Source organism: Meriones unguiculatus, chromosome 18, assembly GCF_030254825.1.
Source record: "Meriones unguiculatus strain TT.TT164.6M chromosome 18, Bangor_MerUng_6.1, whole genome shotgun sequence".
In the NCBI taxonomy this organism is placed as follows: domain Eukaryota; kingdom Metazoa; phylum Chordata; class Mammalia; order Rodentia; family Muridae; genus Meriones; species Meriones unguiculatus.
The window spans coordinates 28412049-28434204 of NC_083365.1; the positions used below are offsets into that span (position 1 = coordinate 28412049).

At 40.5% G+C, this 22156-nt stretch overlaps 1 protein-coding gene across 1 annotated transcript in view; it reads left to right on the forward strand.

The window, feature by feature from the left end:
- Positions 1–22156, forward strand: part of Ryr3 (ryanodine receptor 3) — a 518783-nt gene that overhangs the window by 156784 nt on the left and 339843 nt on the right. The window contains exon 2 of the mRNA XM_060371666.1: positions 5642–5761. Coding sequence (XP_060227649.1) covers positions 5642–5761 — 120 coding nt within the window. The remainder of the gene's footprint in view (positions 1–5641; positions 5762–22156) is intronic.

The following is a 22156-nucleotide window of genomic DNA, read 5'->3' on the forward strand; positions in this document are numbered from 1 at the left end:
CTCAATCTTCTTATATCTGTTGAGGCTTGCTTTGTGAATGAGTCAGTTTTGGAGAAAGTCCTATGAGGCACTGAGAAAAAGGCATATTCTCTTGTGTTTGAGTAAAATGGTCTATGGATATCTGTTAGGTTTATTCATGACCTCTGTCAGTTTCTTTATTTCATTAGTTTCCCATTTAGTTTCTGCCTTGATGATCTGTCCATTAGAGAGAGTGAGTGGGGTGTTGAAGTCTCCCATTGTTAATGTGTGGAGTTCCATGTGTGATTTAATCTTTATTAATGTGGTTTTTTTTTATGAATGAGGATGCTCTTGCTTTTGGGGCATAGATGTTCAGAATTGAGAAATTGTCTTGGTGGATTTTTTTCTTTGATGAATATTAAGTGTCCTCCATCTCTTTTGAGTAATTTTGGTTGAAAGTTTATTTTATTAGATATTGGAATGTCTACTCCAGCTTGCTTCTTGGGTCCATTTAATTGGAAATCATTTTTCCAGTCCTTTACTCTAAGGTAATTTCTGTCTTTATTGATGAGGTGTGTTTCTTGTATGCAACAGAAAGATGGGTCCTGTTTTCATATCCATTCTGTTAGCCCATGTTTTTTTATTGGGGAGTTAATGCCATTGATGTTGAGAGATATTAATAACCAGTTGTTGTTACTTCCTGTTATTTTGACATTGGTGGTAGTAGTGTGTGTGTAAAAGACAGAAAAAAAGAGAGTAAAATTCCCTTCTTTTGGTTTTGTTCATGTGAGGTTATTTATTACCTGTGTTTTCCTGGTTGAGTTGGCCCCCTTGGGTTAGAGTTTCCTTCTAGTATCTTCTACAGGGCTGGATTTTTGCATGGGTACTGTATAAATTTGTTTTTGTCATGGAATATCTTGTTTTCTCCCTCTGAGGTGATTAAAAGTTTTGCTGGGTTTAGTAGTCTGGGTTGACATCTGTGTTCTCTTAGTGTCTATAAGATATCTGTCCAGGCCCTTCTGGCTTTTAGAGTTTCTGACAAGGTGTCAGGTGTAATTCTGATAGGTTTGCCTTTATATGTGACTTGGCCTTTTTCTCTTGCAGATTTTAATATCTCTCTTTGTTCTGTATATTTAGTGTTTTGATTATTATGTGCAGGGTGATTTTCTTTTCTGGTCCTATCTATTTGGTGTTCTGTAACCTTCTTGTGTGTTTATAGGCCTTTCTGTTTTTAGGATGGGAAGGTTTTCTTCTATGAATATTTCGAAAATATTTTCTGGGCCTTAGAGCTGGGAATCTTCTTCTTCTATTCCTATTATTCTTGGGTTTTGTCTTTCCATAGTATACCAGAATTCTTTGGATGTTCTGTGTCAGAAGCTTTTCAGTTTTAACATTTTCTTTGACTGATACATTGATTTCTTCAATATGTCTTCTATCCCTGTGATTCTATCTTCTATTTCTTATATTCTGTTGGTGAAGCTGTATCTGTAGTTCCTGTACTCTGGGTTTTCCATCTCCAAGATTGCATCAGATTTTGTTTTCTTGTTTTATTAATTTCCTTCTGCTGTTTGGTTGTAGTTTCCTATATTTCTTTAATTTCTTTCAGGGATTTAATCAATTCTTTCATCTGTTTGAATGTATTTCCCTGTGCTACTTTGAGAGCTCTATTTTCTTCCTTCAATGTCTCTGTCATTTTCATAACCTCAGATTTAAAATCTTTTTCTTGTGCTTCATGTGTGATAGTATCTCCAGGACTTGCGGTGGCAGGACTGCTGGTTTCCGGTGGTGCCATTCAGCCCTGACTTTTGTTGCTTGTGTCTTTACACTGGCCTGTAGCCATCTGGTTGTCTCTGGTGTTAGCCAGCCTGGTTGGTCTTTCTGCTGACTTCACTGTCTGTGTCCCAAGTGGGCCAGGTAGATGGGGAGCAGGCAGAAAGATCATCAAGACAAAAGCTGGTCTGGCACCACACAGGCCTCCTGGGAGAGAGGACAATGGAGCTTCGGTCCCATGCCCAACTCACCTTCTTTGAGCTATTGTCACATAGCTGGGAAGCTAGCAGAAAGATCTTGAAGCCAAAAGCTGGTCAGATGCTACACAGCCCTTCTTAGGACCCAGGACAATCGTAACAACTGTTTTTATTTTTGCCCCTCATCTGAAGAAGAAAAGTTTACAGTTTTGTTCCAGTGAAATCATGTTACTATAAAATCCTATAAATTTGTGCTACCATAATACAAGTTATTTTATCTCTGAAAAAAATCTCTCTCCTGAGGCAGAGAAAATAACTGGCTAAGGGTACTTTCTAGACACTGACAATCTTGATAAAGTTGAGCAAAACTTGAAAGGAAGAGAAAAAATGCAAAAAAGAAACAAATGAGCAAAAGGAGAGAAAATTGGGTTCTCAGAGTGGAAAAATCTGTCTTTGGGTTTTAGAAATGGATCATTCTCAATTGCAGTCAGAAAAGTTCATGATGATATCTCATTAAAGCAGAGTAGAAATAATTAGGTCCCCGTGTCACTTCAGACTTATTAGGCACACAAACCTTAAAGTTACTTGGGATGACAGTTCAAGTGAAGAAGAAAAATCCCACATGCTGGCCTTTCACCCTCAATTCCATTATTGCAGCATTAATGGATCTTGCCTCATAAAACTTTGTATATTCAGAGTAGCCTTAGCAGAGTGCTTTGTCGTTGGAAGGTGGTCAATAACTCATACAAATAACTTTATTGCGTTTTCTGACTGTCATTAAAAGCCAAATAAATGAGGGGAGACATAACTAGGATGCTCCCAGGTTGCCAAAGAAGGTTTAGAGGGTGGCAACCCTGTTCCCCCAACTGGAAGGGATTTTGCACATGAGTAGCAAAGTAGTGGTCCAAAATTGGCACTGGGGTGTGTGAGAAGAATGCAAGCTTCTGGAGCACGTGAGAGATGTAGAAAAGATGTGCACGCTCCAAATAAGGGGGCTCCTTTATAAATGGTAACCTTGGCCAGCACCTGGCTGTGGGCTAGAGCACTGTGAGAAAGAGAGAAAGGCAAACTAGAGAGGAGAGAGTGCAGATTAGTATAGGGGTTGGATAATTTTAAAAGGCTGGCAACTGGAGAGACTTGCGGTCTGAATTCTATTAGTTAAAAAAGTGACTCATGCCAGTCCTCAAAATGGACTTCAGCGTGAACTTTGAGCATCAAGCACACTTTGTGGTTCCAGATGTCTGTCTTTGCAAAGTCTGTGGAGATAATAGTTGCTGCATGAGGATCTGGCTTGCTTCCATATATGTGGACCTATCTGCATTGCCCCCGTGGCACGCCTGGGTTGGCTACCCAGAGGCTATTTAAGCTGTGGGCTGGCTTTCCCCGGGGTCCGAGGATTGTTCAATGTTCCTGAATAAACTGCATTGAAAAAAAAATAGTTGCTGCATGGATTAAAAAGTAGGTGCAGGCAGCCATGGCAGCTGGTGTCTACAGCTAGGTCAGCAGTGAGCATATGGCTCTGGACAGAATAGAAAAGGGTGGAGCATGGCTATGGTGTGAGTATGAGAGTCCCATACTCATGTGCATGCTGTCCATACTGTCCACCTATGTGTGTGCAGGGACAGGGATTTTAGAGACTGCCCACCTGAGCATGTTCTGGTGTATGGCTGCTTTTTAGCAACTGATTATTCAGTCAAATGGTTATTTGGGGTGGCTTTATTTAATCCATTATCATCTTTGCTGCTCGTGTTATTAAAATGTGTGGACATGTGTGTAAGATGGGAAAAAGATCAGAAGGTCAATAGGCCTTTAAGTCAGTCAGAGCAAGACCAAACTATGATGTTTTATATACACTGGGATGGAAAAGATGGGAAAATGGGATCTTGAGAGACACTTGAAGACCCAGACTAAAAGAGGAGATTTGTCTAGTTTTACTGGTTTATGGAAAACCTTGTCTATAGCCACATTCCTATTTTTTCAAGTGCCTAATTGGGTGTTGCTTGGTTTATAGCACTGAAATGTGTGTAGACAGGAGATGGTTAACTGCTTATTCAGTGTAGGCTGCAATTAGCATTTTTCATGAAAGCATTAGGCACTTGGAAGACCATCTTCTACATTACAGACCGTTTAACTTCTATGACCCCTGCTGCCCAATGCAAGTAACCTCTTAGTCATTTTGACAACTAAGTCCATTTCCAGGCTGCCAGTGTCCTTCAGAAGGATCACATCACTTCTGGTTTATATGCAGTTTAGAGCGAAAAGCCACCTGGGGGAAATTTTCATTCTCTCTAGAGATTTCACTGAGCCCATATTTAAATAGCAGTGATATTCTAGAGTGTTTTTGTTTCCACTTGGTTAAAATGAAGACCGTGAAGTCTGGCTTCACGGTGCAGTGTCCCGAATTGATGAGAGACTCGATTTGATAACAGACAGTAACACTTCGGTGATGCAATATAAATGTGGCACTTTTTTCTTGCCCCAAGTGTCCTCTGCATGCACCTGCAGCTTGTGACTGTTCACAGCATGGACCCTCACCCATCTCAGGTCATCACCACACTTCTCTACAGACCTTCACCCATTTCAGCTCACCATCACATGTCTCTGTAGACATCTGCTACTAGTGAGCATGTTCATTATTTTTTTCAATTAACTTGCATCTATGGATCCAGGGTAAAAACTTTCACTTTCGTCCAATGTGTATTTCCAACTCTCTAAGACAAGCTGAACACTTAGGGGACATGAGAGCAGGGTCAAAAGATAAAGGGGCTAATGACAAGGTAGGGGCTGTGCTCCATGCTGGCTTCTAACTTAACTGCACCTGAAAATCTTTCTGATGTTCAGAATCCAAAGTCAAGAATAAAAGCCGTTACTGCCAGATGGAAGAAAAGGGATGGAAGACGGGAAAGGAAAATGTTCCAATCTGAGGGAGAGTTATGCATCAAGTGTGTATTTTATTGTCAATGGAGGTATTCCTGTTTTCCAGGACCATTGTCATGAAGAGTGCCATTAACACAAGATCTCTGGAATTTCAGGAGGGGTGCTTTGGAGACTGCTGTTTAGGGGAATGTCTTCCTTGAGAATTCAGATATTTCTTCTGCTTGGATTTCAACTCCTCTTTCCCATTTGGACCTCCAGACTTCTTTCAACCTTCTGTTTCTATGGGTGTAAAATTCACTTTCTGCAGCCTTCAGCATCTTTAATTTGTCATCTTTGGCATGTGTGCTTCTTTTATTCCCTCTCCACTAATCATACTTGCGAACTCTTCCACAACCTCACGTGAACTTTCCCTTCCCTCATCTTGCCCCACTCTGATCACTTCTTTATTTTTCTCTTCCCTTCAATCACATCCTACTGCACCCTTCATTTTTGGAAAGTTTGCTTTGACTTATTTTTATATCCACTCACATCTTGCAGTTATGTCTTCAAGTAGACAATACATGTCAGATGTTAAGGACGTAGTGTAAATGTATAGAGCATGTTCATTCCATGATCAGCTTAAGTATCTCTTATCCAACTAACAAGCTTAGTACCAGAAGTGTTTTGGATATCAATTGGATTCTTTTTTAGCATAGAATCATATCTTGGGAATATATCCAAACTTAAACATGCACTTTACCTAATTGTATGTAAACGTTACATAGAAATTGGAAGAAGTATTCTAGATGAGTAGGGGGCTGCTCCCACTCCTTACACTCTATGTTCTCTCCCCCTGGCAGGAGGATGAAGTGGTACTCCAGTGCATCGCAAATATTCACAAGGAACAACGGAAGTTCTGCCTGGCAGCCGAGGGACTTGGGAATCGCCTGTGCTTCTTGGAACCCACCTCAGAAGCTAAGGTGAGATCAGGAGCCTTGTCCCATACCTTCTCTTGCTGGCTTCCCATGTGATCATTTAGGGCAAGTGTTTATCTTAGAGATGTTAACAAGGAGAACTTTGAGATGATCCACTTATTTCTCCACTACAAAGATCAGATTTAAGATATACCTCTGTCCCCCCAGGAAGAACTGACATAAGATCCCAGAGCTGATTTTAAAAGAGAAGGGTGGTTGCTTTTGTGTGTCAGAGTTCTCTATACCGAGGATGCCTGGAGCTGCCAGCACTGGCTAGATGAGGAGATCTCTTGATACTCCCACGATGAAGTCTTTGACACGGTTAATTCTTAGAAATCTGGGTCCCTGCTCTGTACTCTCAGCTGTCATTTCATTGCTACAGGGACTCCTGGCTCTTTGAGATTGTGTTTTACAGTTAGCACCGCACAGTACTTATTGGCCCTGGATTGCTCTAACTGCCTGCTATGACCCATAGGCAGTAAGGCCATTTGCTCTGGTCCCTTGCCTGCACGGAGACATGTAATGTCACGTCTATTAAGCTGAGCTTTCCCCCAGCATATCCCAACTGTGTCTATATGTTCAGAATTCTTAAAGCACATTGAACTCTTGACAAGACTTGTGCAGAACAGAGTTCTCCAGAGAAATATAACAAGAAGCCTAAAAGATGGGTGAGGAGTTACAGAGATTAACTTAAATAAATCCTTCATAGTCCATGGAATTCTGAGGTCTGGTGAGTCTGAAATCCACAGGTCATGTTCATCTGCAGTCTGTAGCCCCAGAGGCTCTTCTCTGGGAAGCCAAGGGATAAATGAAGGAGGCAGAGCCAAGTATGAGAGACACGGCATTTTTCTAAAGTCAACTGATTGCAGATGTTAACTTCAACTATAAAATCGCCACATCAAAACTCTGATCACCTACCCCCGAGGGGGGTGGGCATCCTTACCATGTCACAGAGGAAGACAATGCAGCCAGTCCTGAAAACTGTTAGGCTACAGTCAGATGGAAGGAGAGGAGGACCTCCCCTATCAGTGGACTGGGGGAGGGCCATGGGAAGAAGAGAGGGAGGGAGGGCAGGATTGGGAGGGTATGAGGGAGAGGGCTATAGCTAGGATACAAAGTGAATAAACTGTAACAAATAAAAAAAATAAATATTTATCTTTAAAAAAAAATTTTATTACTCAGGGAGTAAAGGTTCCTGCCATTAGGCCTGGTGGCCTGAGTTCAATACCCTGGCTCCATCTGATGGAAAGGACAGAACCAACTCCTGCAAATTTTTCTCTTATGGCATCCATGAGCCCCTTGCCTCAGCATGGGTAAAAAAAAAAAAAATAAAACATGTTGATGAAATGACTATACTGTGAGCTAGCCAAATTAACACACAACCAGCTATTATGTCTGCTAAGACCAGTTTTTCTCATGGGGTTATTTATAGTAAAAGAAAATGGTTTGCCCATCGACCGGCATGCCTTTTTCCTCTTGAACATACACACATAGGCACACTTGACATTTGACCAAATTCTGGGACACCAGAGGTCTGAGATTAATAGGTACAACCCTCACAGCTACCTCCTTCACATCAGTGCTTCGCCACCTCCACATGTAGGTGGCTGATTTTTGAGGACAGACATTGGCCAGCCCCTATAGGACAGAGTCCTATTAAGGTAAATGCAAGAAAAAAGACGTAAGGGAGATTTTTGTCTTTGCAAAGTTCTTTTTTTTTAATTTATTTTTTCTTAATGACAGTTTATTCACTTTATATCCCAGCTGTACACCCCTCTCTCCTCCACTCCCAATCCTGCCCTCCCTCCCTCATCTCCTCCCATGCTCCTCCCCAAATCTACTGATAGGGGAAGTCCTCCTCCCCTTCCCTCTGACCCTAGCCTATCAGTTTCATCAGGACTGTCTGCATTGTCTTCCTCTGTGGCCTGGTAAGGCTGCTCCTCTCTCAGGGGGAGGTGATCAAAGAGTCAGCCACTGAGTTCTTGTCAGAGACAGCCTCTGTTTCCCTTCCTAGGGAACCCATTTGGACACTGAGTGGCCATGGTCTACATGTGAGCAGGGGTTCTAGGTTATTTCCTTGCATGGTCCTTGATTAGGGTATCAGTTTCAGAAAAGATCCCTATGCCCAGATTTTTTGGTTCTGCTGCTCTCCTTGTGGAACTTCTATCCCCTCCAGGTCTTTCATTTTCCACTTTGTTCATAAGATTCCCAGCATTCTGCCCAAAGTTTGGCGATGAGTCTTAATCCTCAATCAGAAATGCAAACATGATAGATATCAAAAGAGACAGAAAACAGAGAACAGGACAGGAGCCTACCGTAGAGGGCCTCTGAAAGACTCTACCCAGCAGGGTATCAAAGCAGATGCTTTTCAAAGTTCTTAAATTCAATTTTCCTGAGGCTTTTCACATTTTCTTTTGTTCTTAGTAAGAGTTTATTTTTATTCCCACCAGTTGTAAATAATAATAAGATCACCAGAATAGAAATAAGATGCTAATTTTCAATAATTAGATTGTCATGTGATCACAGACAAGTCACTCAATTTTGTTTTTCGTTTCATTTTGTTTTGTTTTCTTCTGCGAAAGCAGATGCGGTGTGGTATGGCATCAGGTGTGTTATCTGATCTTTGAGTCCAGTTTTCTCATTAGCTTTGTGGGAGTTTCATTATGATTTGCCTTATAAGATGGTCTCAGGATGAAATGGTTTAGTACCTGTGTAGTACCTCATATGTTACATTGTCTAAAATAATGACACAACCATTGTTATTATGAGTTAATATTCAGTAAAATACTTAACTAGAAGTCTTAATCTATGACATGAGGATTACTTCAATTCAGAGGTGCCAAAGAAATCAAAGAGCAACAATACGTACAAAGCACACAGTACTTAAGTCATTGACCAGTGGCTGGAATTGAAAATAATTCTGGGAATAGTATTTGTATTAGTTTTATTTCTGTTGCTGTAGCAAAATAACATGACAGAAAGCAACTTATGGGACAAAGAGTTTGTTTTGGTGTATGGCTCCGAAAGAATAAGAGTCAATCAGGTTGGAGATGCATGGCTGCAAGAGCAGGCAGCTGAGACATCATATCTTCAACCAGAAACACAAAGCAGGGAGTGAGCTGGAGTTCAGACAAAGCTATAGATTTTCAGGAAGTAACTGGCCCCAGTCAGTAACTTCCTCTAGCAAGGCTCTGCCTCTAAAGGTTTCTCCGATCCTCCAAGCAGCATTGCCAGCTCTGGACTAAGGGTTCAAACATGAGCTCGGGAGGTAAATTTTCACCAGTTTGGAAGAACAAAACCTTATTTTTTGTGTGATAGAAAGAAATATTGTGGACCAGCCCCTGAACTTACAAAATCGTGACCTTTAAAATTAAAGCCGTAAATTAAAAACACATTTAATTATAAAAATTTGTAATTTTTTTCGTTCAGTAAATTGTGACGATAATTATAATAGTCAAAACCCAAGTCAGATAAGAGGGGAGAACCTCACATTGTGATCTAAGAATGCTTGTATCCTCAATGTATAAAACTAAACCACGTCACTCATAACTGCACTTGGAGATAAGAAAATACCTCTCCTAGTTCCCAGCTGGCTAAGTTATTATTCGCATCTTGAATTCATTCTGTATCTGAGAGAATGACTGAAGAACCGTGGAGATGCAGAGAATTGTGCATAGCTGTCTTGTCCCAGTGCTTCTCAACCCAGTCCCTGTCCACATGCTCCTGTTTTCAAAGCTGTACATAGAGCACATACTCACTTCATGCACTTGTCTTCAATAGTTCAACCACTTACCAAACGCCAAATGATCTTCAAGAGTGTTTAAGATCCCATGTTGGGTTTTTGTTGGTTTGGCTTCCTAGACTAAATATTCAGGATCAGAATTCATACTGTCTGGGGCATGAACAACGAATGGGAATTGCTTTCCTATGAGGATACCTCACTTGTTACAGTGACATTCCCACTATAGTTTTATGTCTTTGTTATGCTCAATGAATCTTGTTACCGAGAAAGGAGGTCAAGTTCGTGGAAAAGATAGGGTGGATATTCAGAATTCCCTTGTCTCCATTCTGGAGAACAGCCTGATAGATGAGCCCACTTTCTTGGAACTTTCTTCTGTCCCGAAATCAAATATGACTATGTATACCTCTCTGTCTTTCTGCCCCATTCTTTTCACTCAACAGGCCCTCTCATTCCCTGCCACATTTCTCGAGCACTTATGCTGTTCTAAAGTTCTTGAAGGATAATGTAGGTCATGCAGAGAGGTGAGAGGCTGTGTTCCCCAGCCTGGCACTGAGCATGAAACACAGACATCAAACACAATTCTTATCTGCCACCTCCGAGCCAATTGGTTCCCTTGGGGATTGCTAGCCCAGGATATTTTGAGCTAGTTGACACTCGGAGGGATACAACTCTGAGATGAACTCTGAGGAAAAGAAAGCCTTCAGAGGAAGAAAAACTGACACAGGCTATTCAAAAGCTAGTTTCAGTGTGTGATTTCTGAAAAATGAGACAACTTGTGAAAGCAAAGAGTGAGAGGGAAGATTGTTGTAGATATGAGAGTTGCCTAACATTCAGAAAAGCTTCTGTGGCTGACTCCTGCATGCCATGGCCATGATAGTCTCCAAATCTGCTGGCATTGTGCTATAGAAGCACAGCCGCTTAGCTGCTCTTTCAAATAAGCACAGGCCCAGGAATTAAAGTGACTCAGAACTATAGCCAGAAACCAGGAAAGGAAGAAAAGAAATGTTTCTTCTTTATTTTCTTAATAATAGAAAATATTTTATTTATTGTAATTTTAAAGTAAAATACGTATTCTTTGGCACTAGAAATTTAATAATTTTTTCTAGTCTTTCATATCATATTGTATCTATTTGATTCCATTGGGCCTCTTGAGGAATAATCTTTGATTCCACTTAACATTCAATCTTTTTTTTTTTTTTTTTTTTTCAATGCAGTTTATTCAGGAACATTGAACAATCCTCGGACCCTGGGGAAAGCCAGCCCACAGCTTAAATAGCCTCTCTTATAAGACCCTTTGGCTGTCTTTTCTCAAAAGGACACAGGAAGAGAATCATGGTTTTCTGTCCAGGAATTATCAGTCAGAGCTTTTCTGTAGATGTCCTTGTAGCAGCGCAGTTCTAGGGATAGCACATGAATGGCCTACCCCAGATGACCATTCAGGATGCAAAAAAGGAGGTCCATGGCAGATATGTGTACGAGGGCTACAGTGTTTTCAAAGCCTCACGTGTCACAGGAACCATTAGGTCTTGTAGCAACTCCACATGCACAATGGACAGCCCTAGCTAGAGAGACCCTACACTTGAGCAGTTATAAGATGGGGCCTCCCATACAATCTCCATCATCAGTTCTGATGCAGCCTGCCAATTAGGAATCACTTCTGTCAAAGCATTTTCCCTGGCAACGTAATCAGCACAGCGGTTTTATCGGATGCTCACAGGAACATAACTGGACAGTTATCTAAGGGTCTAATGTTTCTGAATAAGAAGACATTTCACAGCTTTCCCATGGTGATTTTTTTAATGACAATTAAATAAATTCCATGCTCTTTTCAGATTTGTCTAGAATCTTAATTCCTTTACTACTCTCCCTGACTGACTCTCAGATCCCACATGCCTTTAATAAACTATAACAAAAAGGAGGAAGAATGTGGGAACCTTTTTGTTTTACTAACTTTGCTGATTATGAAAATGAAATAAGTGATATTGAAGCAATTTAACTTAGATCTCCTAAAATTCAACAGCATGCCTCTTTTTTTTTTCCAGAGTTGATCAGTATCTTTATTTGAAACTGTCAATGTTGAGAACATCGCTTTGCACAAATACATAATATAAAATGGTGAAATACTAGTTAGGGATATTTCAGAAATTGTTGGAAATTTCATCCTAATCCCAAGCCAAAATTCACTTAGTGATATATAACTCAAGTCAGTAACTCAAACAAGCAATTTTCAAGTCAAATATTCTTACACAGTATAATCCAAAGACATTCTAATTTGATACTGAGATGCTGAGAAATGGTGGGATAAAAATATTCAAAATCTTTGTTTTCCATAATTAAACCATTATGTCTCCATAAGAGCGGAAATGTAATATTTACAGTAAAAAAAACCACCACAATTAATAACGCTCCATAGCCTGGAATCTGAGCTGCAGTGTTTCAGGCAGTGGTTCATACATGTTGTGTGGCACAATGCAGATAGCACCCTGGGAGTGCTCAGAACCAAGGCTTTAGAGAAGTCACGTGATACCCCATGGGTGGGTTGTGCTGGAAGCACTTCAGATCCATAATGCATTTGATTTTGAACCTATTTTTGATCACCGAAGCATTAAGAAACCCTTTACTATTGCCAAAGTTTGGTCACCTCCATACTCAGTTACAGGACCCATAATGAGACCATGACCCAGGATTTAAGAGGTTCTGATCTAGCACATAAAAAAAACCACCAGAGGAGGGGTATCATTTCTTCTCTTTGCTGCTGGGTCCCTGGCATTTCAAACAGAGCCTGGAAAACAACGGGGTCATAACAATTACTTGTTCCACGAGTATGTCCATGGCTGAGGGACTGTGATAGATTCAATAGCTCCTGAGCCCTAAGTGCTGGCAGCAAACATGGCAAGCAATGCCACGAATCTCCACCTTCTACTCTTTTAGGTCGCTGTATCCCGCATCGCATGAACGTTTGAATTACAAAAGTGCAGCTACCAGTGCTGCAAAAACAAAGCCTTTCTTTTCACTTCGAAAAAGGAAACAGAATTTCTGGTTTATAGGAAAGCAGCCCTGAAAATGCCCATGTATGTCCCTTCAGGACTAAACAGCACGCCTCTTGATAGCTTGAGTTTTCAATGTATAAAAAAAGAAGTTCCATTTGTTTGCGGAATGGGTGCTCATCATTTCACTGACTAAAATTAATATTAAAAACTTATCATTGAAATCTAATTTTAAAATGGAAGCGTTGATAAAGCTTATTGGTATTGTTTTTACTTCTTGCGTAGGAAGAATACGATAGGATGGAACGGAATGGAATAAAATGGGATGGAACAGATAAAAACAGAAGAGAATGCAGTCATTTCTGAAAGTTATACAGGAGTCAGAAACCGATTTGTTAGGCGAAGATTTTTTTTTTTTTCAATGCACTTTATTCAGGAACCTTGAACAATCATCTGACCCTGGGGAAAGCCAGCCCACAGCTTAAATAGCCTCTGGGTAGCCAACCCAGGCGTGCCACGTGGACAATGCAGATAGGTCCACATACATGGAAGCAAGCCAGATCCTCAGCTTTAGCCAAATGTGGAATTGTTCGTGACAGAGAGCACTCACCATCGGGAAGGTGGAAGGCGGAAACCAGCTCCATCTTTAAGGCACAGCATTCCGCAGCTCTCTACAGTTCCCCCTTTTTGTTTTAGACGCATCAGGCAAGAGTAGAGGTCTGATCTCTGATATTAGAAATAAATTGGGACTTTGTACCGATGTTCATTTAGGTGTCATCCACCCAAAGAGCATCAGACCCGTCTGATACCTTTTTCTCAGAGGCGGGACCTGGGGCATCAACCCGCATGCAATCAGACATGCTCTTCTCTGGGTCCAAAGCGGCTGACCCTGAGTGCAGTGCTTAGCCTCGCATCCTGAGTGTAACATTTTAGCTTTTTATGGTATCCAACCATGCTTGGGGAGAATGTCCTGCTTCAATGGCTGTAAAGGCCTGAATGATCATGGCTGCATCACACTGTTGTGAGACTCTAATCTTGCATATATACCACAGGCAAACCAAGGAGACCAACACCAGAAGGCCTGCTAATGCTCCCATGCCCGCCCATTCCTTCAGATGATTCATGGCTGCAGCAATCCATGATGATAATCCTGTGGCTGGTACTGCGTCCACTCTGGTAGAATTTACCAGAATTTTATAACCATATAACAATGGCCACTCTCAGCTGCTCCATCGTAGTATCGAATTCTCCAGTCCAATGACCTAAAATATAGCTCGACAATTGTTTAGACAGATTTGCAGCACAGGAAAAATTCTCATGTTATATGCTAGTGACTCAAAGTCCAGCATATTTTCATTGACAGCCAAGTTGAGCGATTTGCCATAGGGTATCAATTTGCTCCTGCACGAGGTCAATCCTCTGATTGAACACCATCAAGCTTCCTTTTAGTTGAGCATTAATTCCTTTATGTACAACTAAGGCATGAGCTACATTGGCTAAATGATTGTTCAGGGTCTGAGCAGTCTGCCCAGTATGACTTAGTCAATTGGCATGGAGCACGTCTAGCCCCTGGGGGCAATGGTCTCCTGAACCTACTCAGACCTCGGACACCACCACTGCTAGTTCTAGAACTGACGCAGGATGTTCCAACGAGGGGGTTAAGGCTTCTCATAATATTTCCTATAAGCCCACACCTGTTTGTCTATATCCCCATTTTTATTCATTATTAGCCAGATAGAGCCAAGTAATTGTGGTAATGATACTTGCTTTTTTGCCCAATGCTGGAATGCTAGTAAATTTAGGTATGCCCTGGTTACTCGCATGCCTCACTGGGTGCCTGTGCCCGTTGATGCCCCTCACGCTATGACTCTCTTCAGACAGAAAAGGGATCTTGGAACTACAGCCACCATTGCTACTACCATCTCATTGGCGGCTGTTGGAGCTACCACCGGGGCATTAGCCATAGGCGAAGATTTTTATGTAGTTGATGCAAACTAAGCTACAATTCTCAGCCAGGGATACCATTGTTTTCCTATCAGTTTTATAACCATTAACTTTGAAAGAGATTTTCTATTTGCTCCCAAGAAATCTGAAATTTTGCAGACACTGAAGTACAGCCTGAAGCTGTATACTGTCCCTGAACTACTTACGTTTTTGCTGTATTCTCAGTGGTCCTCGGAGCTTATGTAATGTTAGACAAGAATGGTTTGTTTTCATAAAACTCCCTTGTCATGTAATCTTAAGTGTAAAATGGACTTTTATTCTCCTGGTGCAATTGTCACTGAGGAGGTTTCTTACCTCTGTCTGCTACCTAGGCCTAGTCCTGGAAGCTACTAGCCTCCTTTCAATATAACCTACACCTAGAATGTTTTCAGCTTCTGAGATTTACTGCTGAATAAGCTCACCCTTTCTTGTTCTTTCTGAGCTCTGGACTGGCTGGTTCAACTCAGCTGTTGTGGCTTAAGCTCTTCTCCCAGATAACATTCATTCGGGCTTTTCTCTCTGCCTCTGAATTGACCTTTCTCTTGTCTTCAAATCATCTCCAGCAATCTGCTCTAATCTGTTGGCTCATTCTATCTTCACTTGAGTTCTCTCTGTAACCTGTCTCTCTATTATTGTCCTGGTAAAAACTCCTCTCCTCTCTCTGCATTGCCCCTTAAGTAGCTTCTCTTTTCTTTCTCTTCTTCTGAGAGTTGGGCATATCCTAGTTTGTCAAATCTTCTCTGATTTGTCACCTTTTCTGCCACTCAGCTAGACATCAAGCATTCTGTGCTATATCCCACTTACTGTAATGATATCAACTGCTTAATCTTTAGAACTCTATAAAGCAAATATTGTCTCAACAATAAAAAAGTATATAAATTTACATCCTAATTTTAAATCAAAGTCTAATTCCCATAGTATTAAAAAATAAAGGATATCAGGATCCAAGTTATCTAAAGATAAAGAAGAAACCTGTGTTATTGCTCTTTGTAGACAGCAAGAATTCCTAAGCATACCTCCATGTAATCTTTCTACCTCTGCCCTGTAAATTTTTGGCATTCCAAAGCTAGAAACATGTGTGTTCCCTCAGTAAAGAAGTACCTGTTAAACGCAAAGGCTTTGAGCAAGCACATGAAACAATGTTAGGATATATACAGCTATCTTTTTCAGTGCAAATGAAACGATGGTGTATTTTCTCCAAAGTAAGCCTGCAACAGGAAATAGTGAGGGCTTTCAGGTGCTTCTGTATGTGATAGGCACAGTGATACATGTATGTGTGTATATATATATATATATATATATATATATATATATATATATATATGTGTGAGACGAGCTCCAAACATCTACTACCTTGAGTTGTCTAGTCTTCCTGCCCTATCATGTGTTTTCCACCAGTCAGTAAGCACAGAAATCAAGGATTTTACAAAGCACCACGGTAAATAACCTAATATTAGAGACGAACAGTCTGGGCTGGACTAGAACGTTCACTGCTTAGTAACTCTTTGGCTGAGGCCAAATGACTGCTTCTGTTTTTCCTTCTGCCTCTGAAATTTTAAAACTGCCTCTTAAATTCCTCATAGGGAAAGAAAGAATCTTTACACACTACCGGTCCAAAGCAAACCACCATAGAAATCAGCATAGAGGTCCCTCAAATGATGAAGAATGGAGTTGTCATATGACTCAGCTCTAACATCGTGGGTATATATACACAGTACTCTAAGTCTCACTGTAGAGACCCTTGCACTTCCGCATTTATTGCTGTACTCTTTGTGATCACAAAGGAATGGAGCTAGTTCAGACGCCTATCAGCAGATGGGTGGATAAAGGTGAATTTAAATTTAAAAAAAAAATGTGGCGCATATACACAGTGGAATTGTACTCCCTGTGAGGAAAATGGGAATTACTGACATTTATAGAAAAATAAAGATTATGGTACATGTAGGGAAATATCATTTCCCTGCAGTGGAGGGGAGAGATTTTTGAGGAAGGGGGAAATGACTGTAATAAAATAAAAGTGACATGAAAGCAGAAGGCATTGTTTTGTGAGAAAGAAAAGAACTGGGGAAAATAATGAAAGAAGACAGTGGCAGATGAGGTGAATCAGAACAAAGCATAATGACATGTGTGTACAAAAATGCCATAACAGAGCCCATTACTTTGTACATTAAATTCCTTTTATGTAAAGAAAAAAATAAAAAAGCAGTATCCACCCACCTGATGGAACTATTGAGGAGGCATGCAGTGTGTAATTGTAAAGAGCTTTGCATCAGCGCCCTGTACATCCCAAGTGCTGTAAGCCTTTACTATCCATGACCAAGAGCAGACACACGTCAGAGGCTTAGGAAATGCTGACTAACTCAGCTAAGTTGCTTCTGTAATGAATTAAGCTAATTGAAACTATATTACCAAGGCATGGATTTGGGGGTTGGAACATTTGCAACAATTTCAAAGAGAAAAGTAAGGATAGCCAGAAAGAGAAAGTCAGGTATAAGGGTTTCTTAGCTACTGCTCTCTTGCTGTGAAGAGAAGCCATGACCAAGGGAACTTTTAATGGATGGATGGCAGTTTCAGGGGCTTAGTCCATAACCATCATTGTAGGTAGCAATGCAGCAAGCAGGCAGGCATGGCACTAGAGCAGTAGTTAAGAGCTTACATCTGACCTGCAGTTGAGAGGCAAAGAGAGAGAGCGTGAAAGAGAGGGAGAGAGGGGAAGAAGGAGAAAGAAGGGAAAGAGAGAGAGATATACAGTCAGAGAGAGAGAGATTTGTTCTGGTGGTATGGGTGATTAAAACCTCAAATCACACTCCTAGTGGCAAACCTTTCTCCTACAAAGCCATGCCTTTCAATTCTTCCCAAAGCAGTTCTACCAGCTAGAGGCCAAGCATTTAAATATATAAACCTATGGAGGCCATCTTTATTCAAACCACCACAAAAGGGTTAGGAAATGAATAGACATTTTTAAAAAGCAAAATGAATTGATAGAATATGGGTTTTAACTGATACTGTTTCCTAATCCCAACATAGTAAGAAAACTTACTCTGTAGACATGCAATCTTTGAATTTTATTAGGACTCATTTTCTAACCCAATGTGTGGTCTGTTTTGGTGAATATCCCATGTGTACTTACACAACTGTATTCTGAAGCTGTTCGATAGAGTTTTCTACAAATGCCACGGTGGTTCAGCCTAGTGTCCAAATAATGACACATCAATTCTGAATTTGATCTATTTGTTCAGCAAATTACTGCAAGGTACTGTGAAAACCTTGATTAATGATTTGACTCCCTTTAGTTCTGTCTGCTTTATTTCACAACCTTCGAAGTTCTCTTGCTGAGAACATGTGCTCCTGGGAGTTTTGATGTGTATTGATGAAGTAATCATTTTCTTACAAACTAATTCTATTTATCCTTGCTCTTGTAGCATGTTGACTGATATCGATATAATTAGAAGAATTTTTATTCTTACCTCTAGCATTGTTCATTTTCCATTACTTTGTTTCCAGCATGTTTTTGTCTTTACGTGACTATGTTTAAAAATGAATACATTATAACCAGCATGTAGTCCCATTCTCCATTTTAAAATCTCCATTGTTTCATAAGAGTCCCCAGGAAATAGTAAGAGCTGGAGAGGACAGGAGCTCTGCAAGGAGAGCAACAGAACCAAATATTCTGAGCACAGGGGTCTTCCCTGAGACTGATACTCCAACCAAGTAGCATGCATGGAGATAACCTAGAACCCCTGCACAGATGTAGCCCATGACAGTTCTGTCGCCAAGTGGGTTCCATAGTAATAGGAAGAGGGACTGCCTCTGACATGAACTGATTGTTCTGTTCTCTGATCACCTCCCCCTGAGGGGAGAGCAGCCTTACCAGGCCACAGAGGAGGACAATGCAGGCACTTTTGATGAGACCTAATAGACTAGGATCAGAAGGAAGGAAAAGAAGCCCTCCCCTACCAGTGGACTTGGGGAGGGACATGCGTGGAGAAGGGGGAAGAAGGGAAAGATTGGGAGGGGAGGAGGGAGGGAACTAGAGGGGGGGATACAAAGTAAATGAAGTATAATTAATAAAAAAAATCTCCATTATTTAATAAAATTTTCAGTTCATTTACATTTATTGTAATAAGCAGAACTCCAGTTTTTTTCTCTGTCTGAATGTTAGAATTCCAGGTGTATGATACCATGCTAGCTCTACCTCTTCATGTATAAATTTTGAGTAGCTTCTTTGAGAACAAGAATATGAATCCTTAATTAGTCCTGGTTGCCCTTCTAACAGCACTGCACCACCATAAAATTGTTTGTGCTGCTGATAGTGATGTTATTTCCATTCATTGTAAGAGACCATATCCTACGTTCTTATTTAGTCAGTTGTCTTTTAAAGAGAGAATAAAAGAGGAGAGGGGTCTTTACATCATCATAATTACATTTTCAGTTTCTTTTCATAGTTTTTTTTTTTTTAGATCCGGATTTCTATTTGGCAACATTTCCCCTCAGTCTGAAGGAATCCTTCCGTGTTTCTTGTGCTGCAGCTGTGCAGAAAACAAACCCTTCACATTGTGTTCCATGAAAAAGCTCTTCATTTTGTCCTTGCCTTAAGAGCTCTTTTCTTGGGCTATAAAGCCCTGGCTTCACCTTGTGTTCTTTCAGCACTTCAGAAATGATTGGTCATGGTCATCTGTCCTCTCCTGTTTCTGATGGGAAGTTGGCTATCATTTTCATACCATTCTTCTATGTCTACTAAGTCATGTCCTTTGGAAGGTTTCACTGCCTTTCTTTATCTTTGATCTTTAGCAATTTGAAAGATGTGACTGAGGATGGTTTTCACTGGTTTATCCCTGCTTGAGTCTTTCTGAGTTCCGTGGTTCTCTGTTATTTTATTTCATCAATTTTGAAACTGGGGTGGGGCAAGCATTCTGACTTTAAACATTTCATCTTACATACTTACATTTTCTTTCTAAAATCACTGACTTACAAGTTATGCTGTTTTGGATTGCTGCACGATCATTGTCTATTAATTCTTTAACTGATTTAACTTATCTTTTAGTTTTATTTCCTATATTTTTATCTTTAACTTACCTTCTAGTTTCATTTCATATTTATTTAACTTACTTTGTTTCCTGTTGACTTATTTTATGTCTTGTTTTATGCTTCTTGATTATCTTCTTATTGTAACTATTAAACTCCTTCAAGAAATTTTTACTTTAGATAATTTTATTTTTAATTAAAGTTTTTTGAAATTTATTTTTATTTCATGCGTGTGGATGATTTCTGAATGTGTATTGGTGTATCACGTGTGTGCAGCACTGGCAAAGGCCAGAAGAGAGTACCAGATCCCCTAGAACTGTAGTTACAGATGGTTGTGAGTCACTATGTAGGTGCTGGGAATCAAATCCAGGTCCTCTGGAAGAGTGGTCAGTGCGCTTAACTGCCGAGCCATCAATCATTCAATTCCCTGTTTTCAAATGTTATTTTAAAGTTCTGCATGTTCTCCTGAGATTCTCTGTTCACTTACCAGTTTTCCTACAAATTTACTTTTATAATAATTGTTTAAAACACTTCAGTATTAGTTTTCAATGACTGCTTCTGGTGGTTGCCTGATTTTTCACATCTCTCACTATGTTTCTCTTTTTCAAAAAAGCAGGCTTCATTGTGTAGTGCAGGCTAACCTCACACTTTCCTGCTGTGGCCTCAGGTTTCCCAATGCTTTCTGTTCCTTTCAGTGCCTTTTTAAAAATGGCTGTACTCTGGACAGTGTCGTTTTGTAATTATTCTGCTTTCTTTTGTCTCCCCCTTAAAGACTGTATCTTGTTTTAGAGGGCAGTTAAATTATTGATAGATCTCCTACTTAATCTTGTGCTTCCCTAGTATATTTTGGTGTTTCTTTTGGCTTCAGAGTATATTCTTTAAACTGGGAATATAATTTTTCTGGGCTTTAATGAAAAGTCTGTTTTCTAAACCCCTCCAAAGAGCAAAACTTGAACACCCCAAAGCTAGGTACTGCTTGAGCCTCTAAGCATACTTTTCATTCCAACTGTTGTTTTCCTTTGTATAAATTACAGTACGATCCTGTACCAATGCCCAAAACCTTGAGGGTAATGTGTGATGATTCTATCTTTTCTGGAATTCCCCTCTTTACTTTCCAGGCATTCTGACAAAACCATACTCAAGACTTTGACCTCATATCACCTCTTACAGATGGAGCCTGTGAACAGATCTGTACCTTTATGAGGAAGCATAAGTCCATACGGATACTACCTGGCTGCCTTTCCATCGTTAAAGAGCTGTAGATTATTTGCACTGCCTTTGAGGGGTTTATTTTGAATATTCATCTGGAGCCTATTATTACTGGCGTTATATTAATATTCTTCCACCATTGGCTGAGACCCAGAAACTTACCAGGGTTCAGAGTTCTTTGGAGATGTTGAATATGAAAATCTCGTTGTAAAGAAGGAATTTACACAAGTGTGCTTGCAGGCTCGAGGGAAAAACCTCTGAAAAGAGGACTAAGGTGTCAAGGGAGAAAGTGAGAGCTAGTAGATGCCAATGTTACCGTAGCCTCAAAATATGCAAGAAGAAGGAAAGGAGGTGAGGGCACAGGCAAAGACAGAGCAAGAGTGGAGGGCGAATGTGAATTAGGACTTATTGTGGAGGAAGACAAATTTGAGGAAAATGAGCTGAGCAGAATGACACTAAGCAGGATCCAGGTCTCTTTATGAAGCATTTAATGATTGTGAAGGAATCACAATAATAAAAACCATGTATGAATCAACATTGATAGGGTCTGGCTTCTTGCAGGTGTCAGGCCATGTAGTGAGATATGAAATATTAGAAAGAAATGAGGTGGGAACAAAGGATATGATAATAGAGCATTCCCAGGGTCTGTAGGATTCCAAGTTTTGAGAGGTGTGGGTGGTCAAAAGAGAAATCTCTCCCACGGGCTCATGTATTTGAACAGTTGGGTATGATATTGGAGAATGAGAACACTAATCAAAGGAGAACATAGACAAGGAAAAGTAGCACAGCAAAGGATATCAGCGGTGGCAACTGTCTAAAGACTAAGGGTACAATCGTCATGGCAGGATAATGGACACAGCGCTGGCACAGAGGAGATGGAAGCTTGGCCATCACTCTGTTAGACACAGACATGCCATTTCCTCAGCTGCCAAAAATGCCTGTTACAAGCCTTACTGTCCAACACAGAGATGAACAGAATGCCTGGGCATGTGTATTAGCACATGTCAGTGGCCTGGCTCCATGATGGAATACGATAGCATCACAGTACATCTCTGCACTGGCCAGAAGTCTATGTTGGATTATTGTTCAAGTTAGTCTGGATAAGACAAAAAGAACATGTTTATCTGCTCCCCTGTGGACTCATCACCCTGATGAGTGGGTTAGTATCCTGACTGCTCAGATCCTGAAGGCGCACATCCACAATCCAGTTCTTTCCATTGAGCACCTCCGCTGCTCTCTTCAGTTAGTTTTTTTTTTTTTTCCTATATCTGTTACATTCACATTCAGTCTTCTGATCTGCTGTTTCTAACAGGTAGGAAACGGAGAGAGAAACAGATGTCAAAAGCAATAGCACGGATGTCAATGCAATGTATGTTGAGTATATTAATGTACTTGTCATTTGCCGGATCCATGGTGAAAGAAGAAAAGAGAAAAGGGCACCCTTTTAACTCTGAG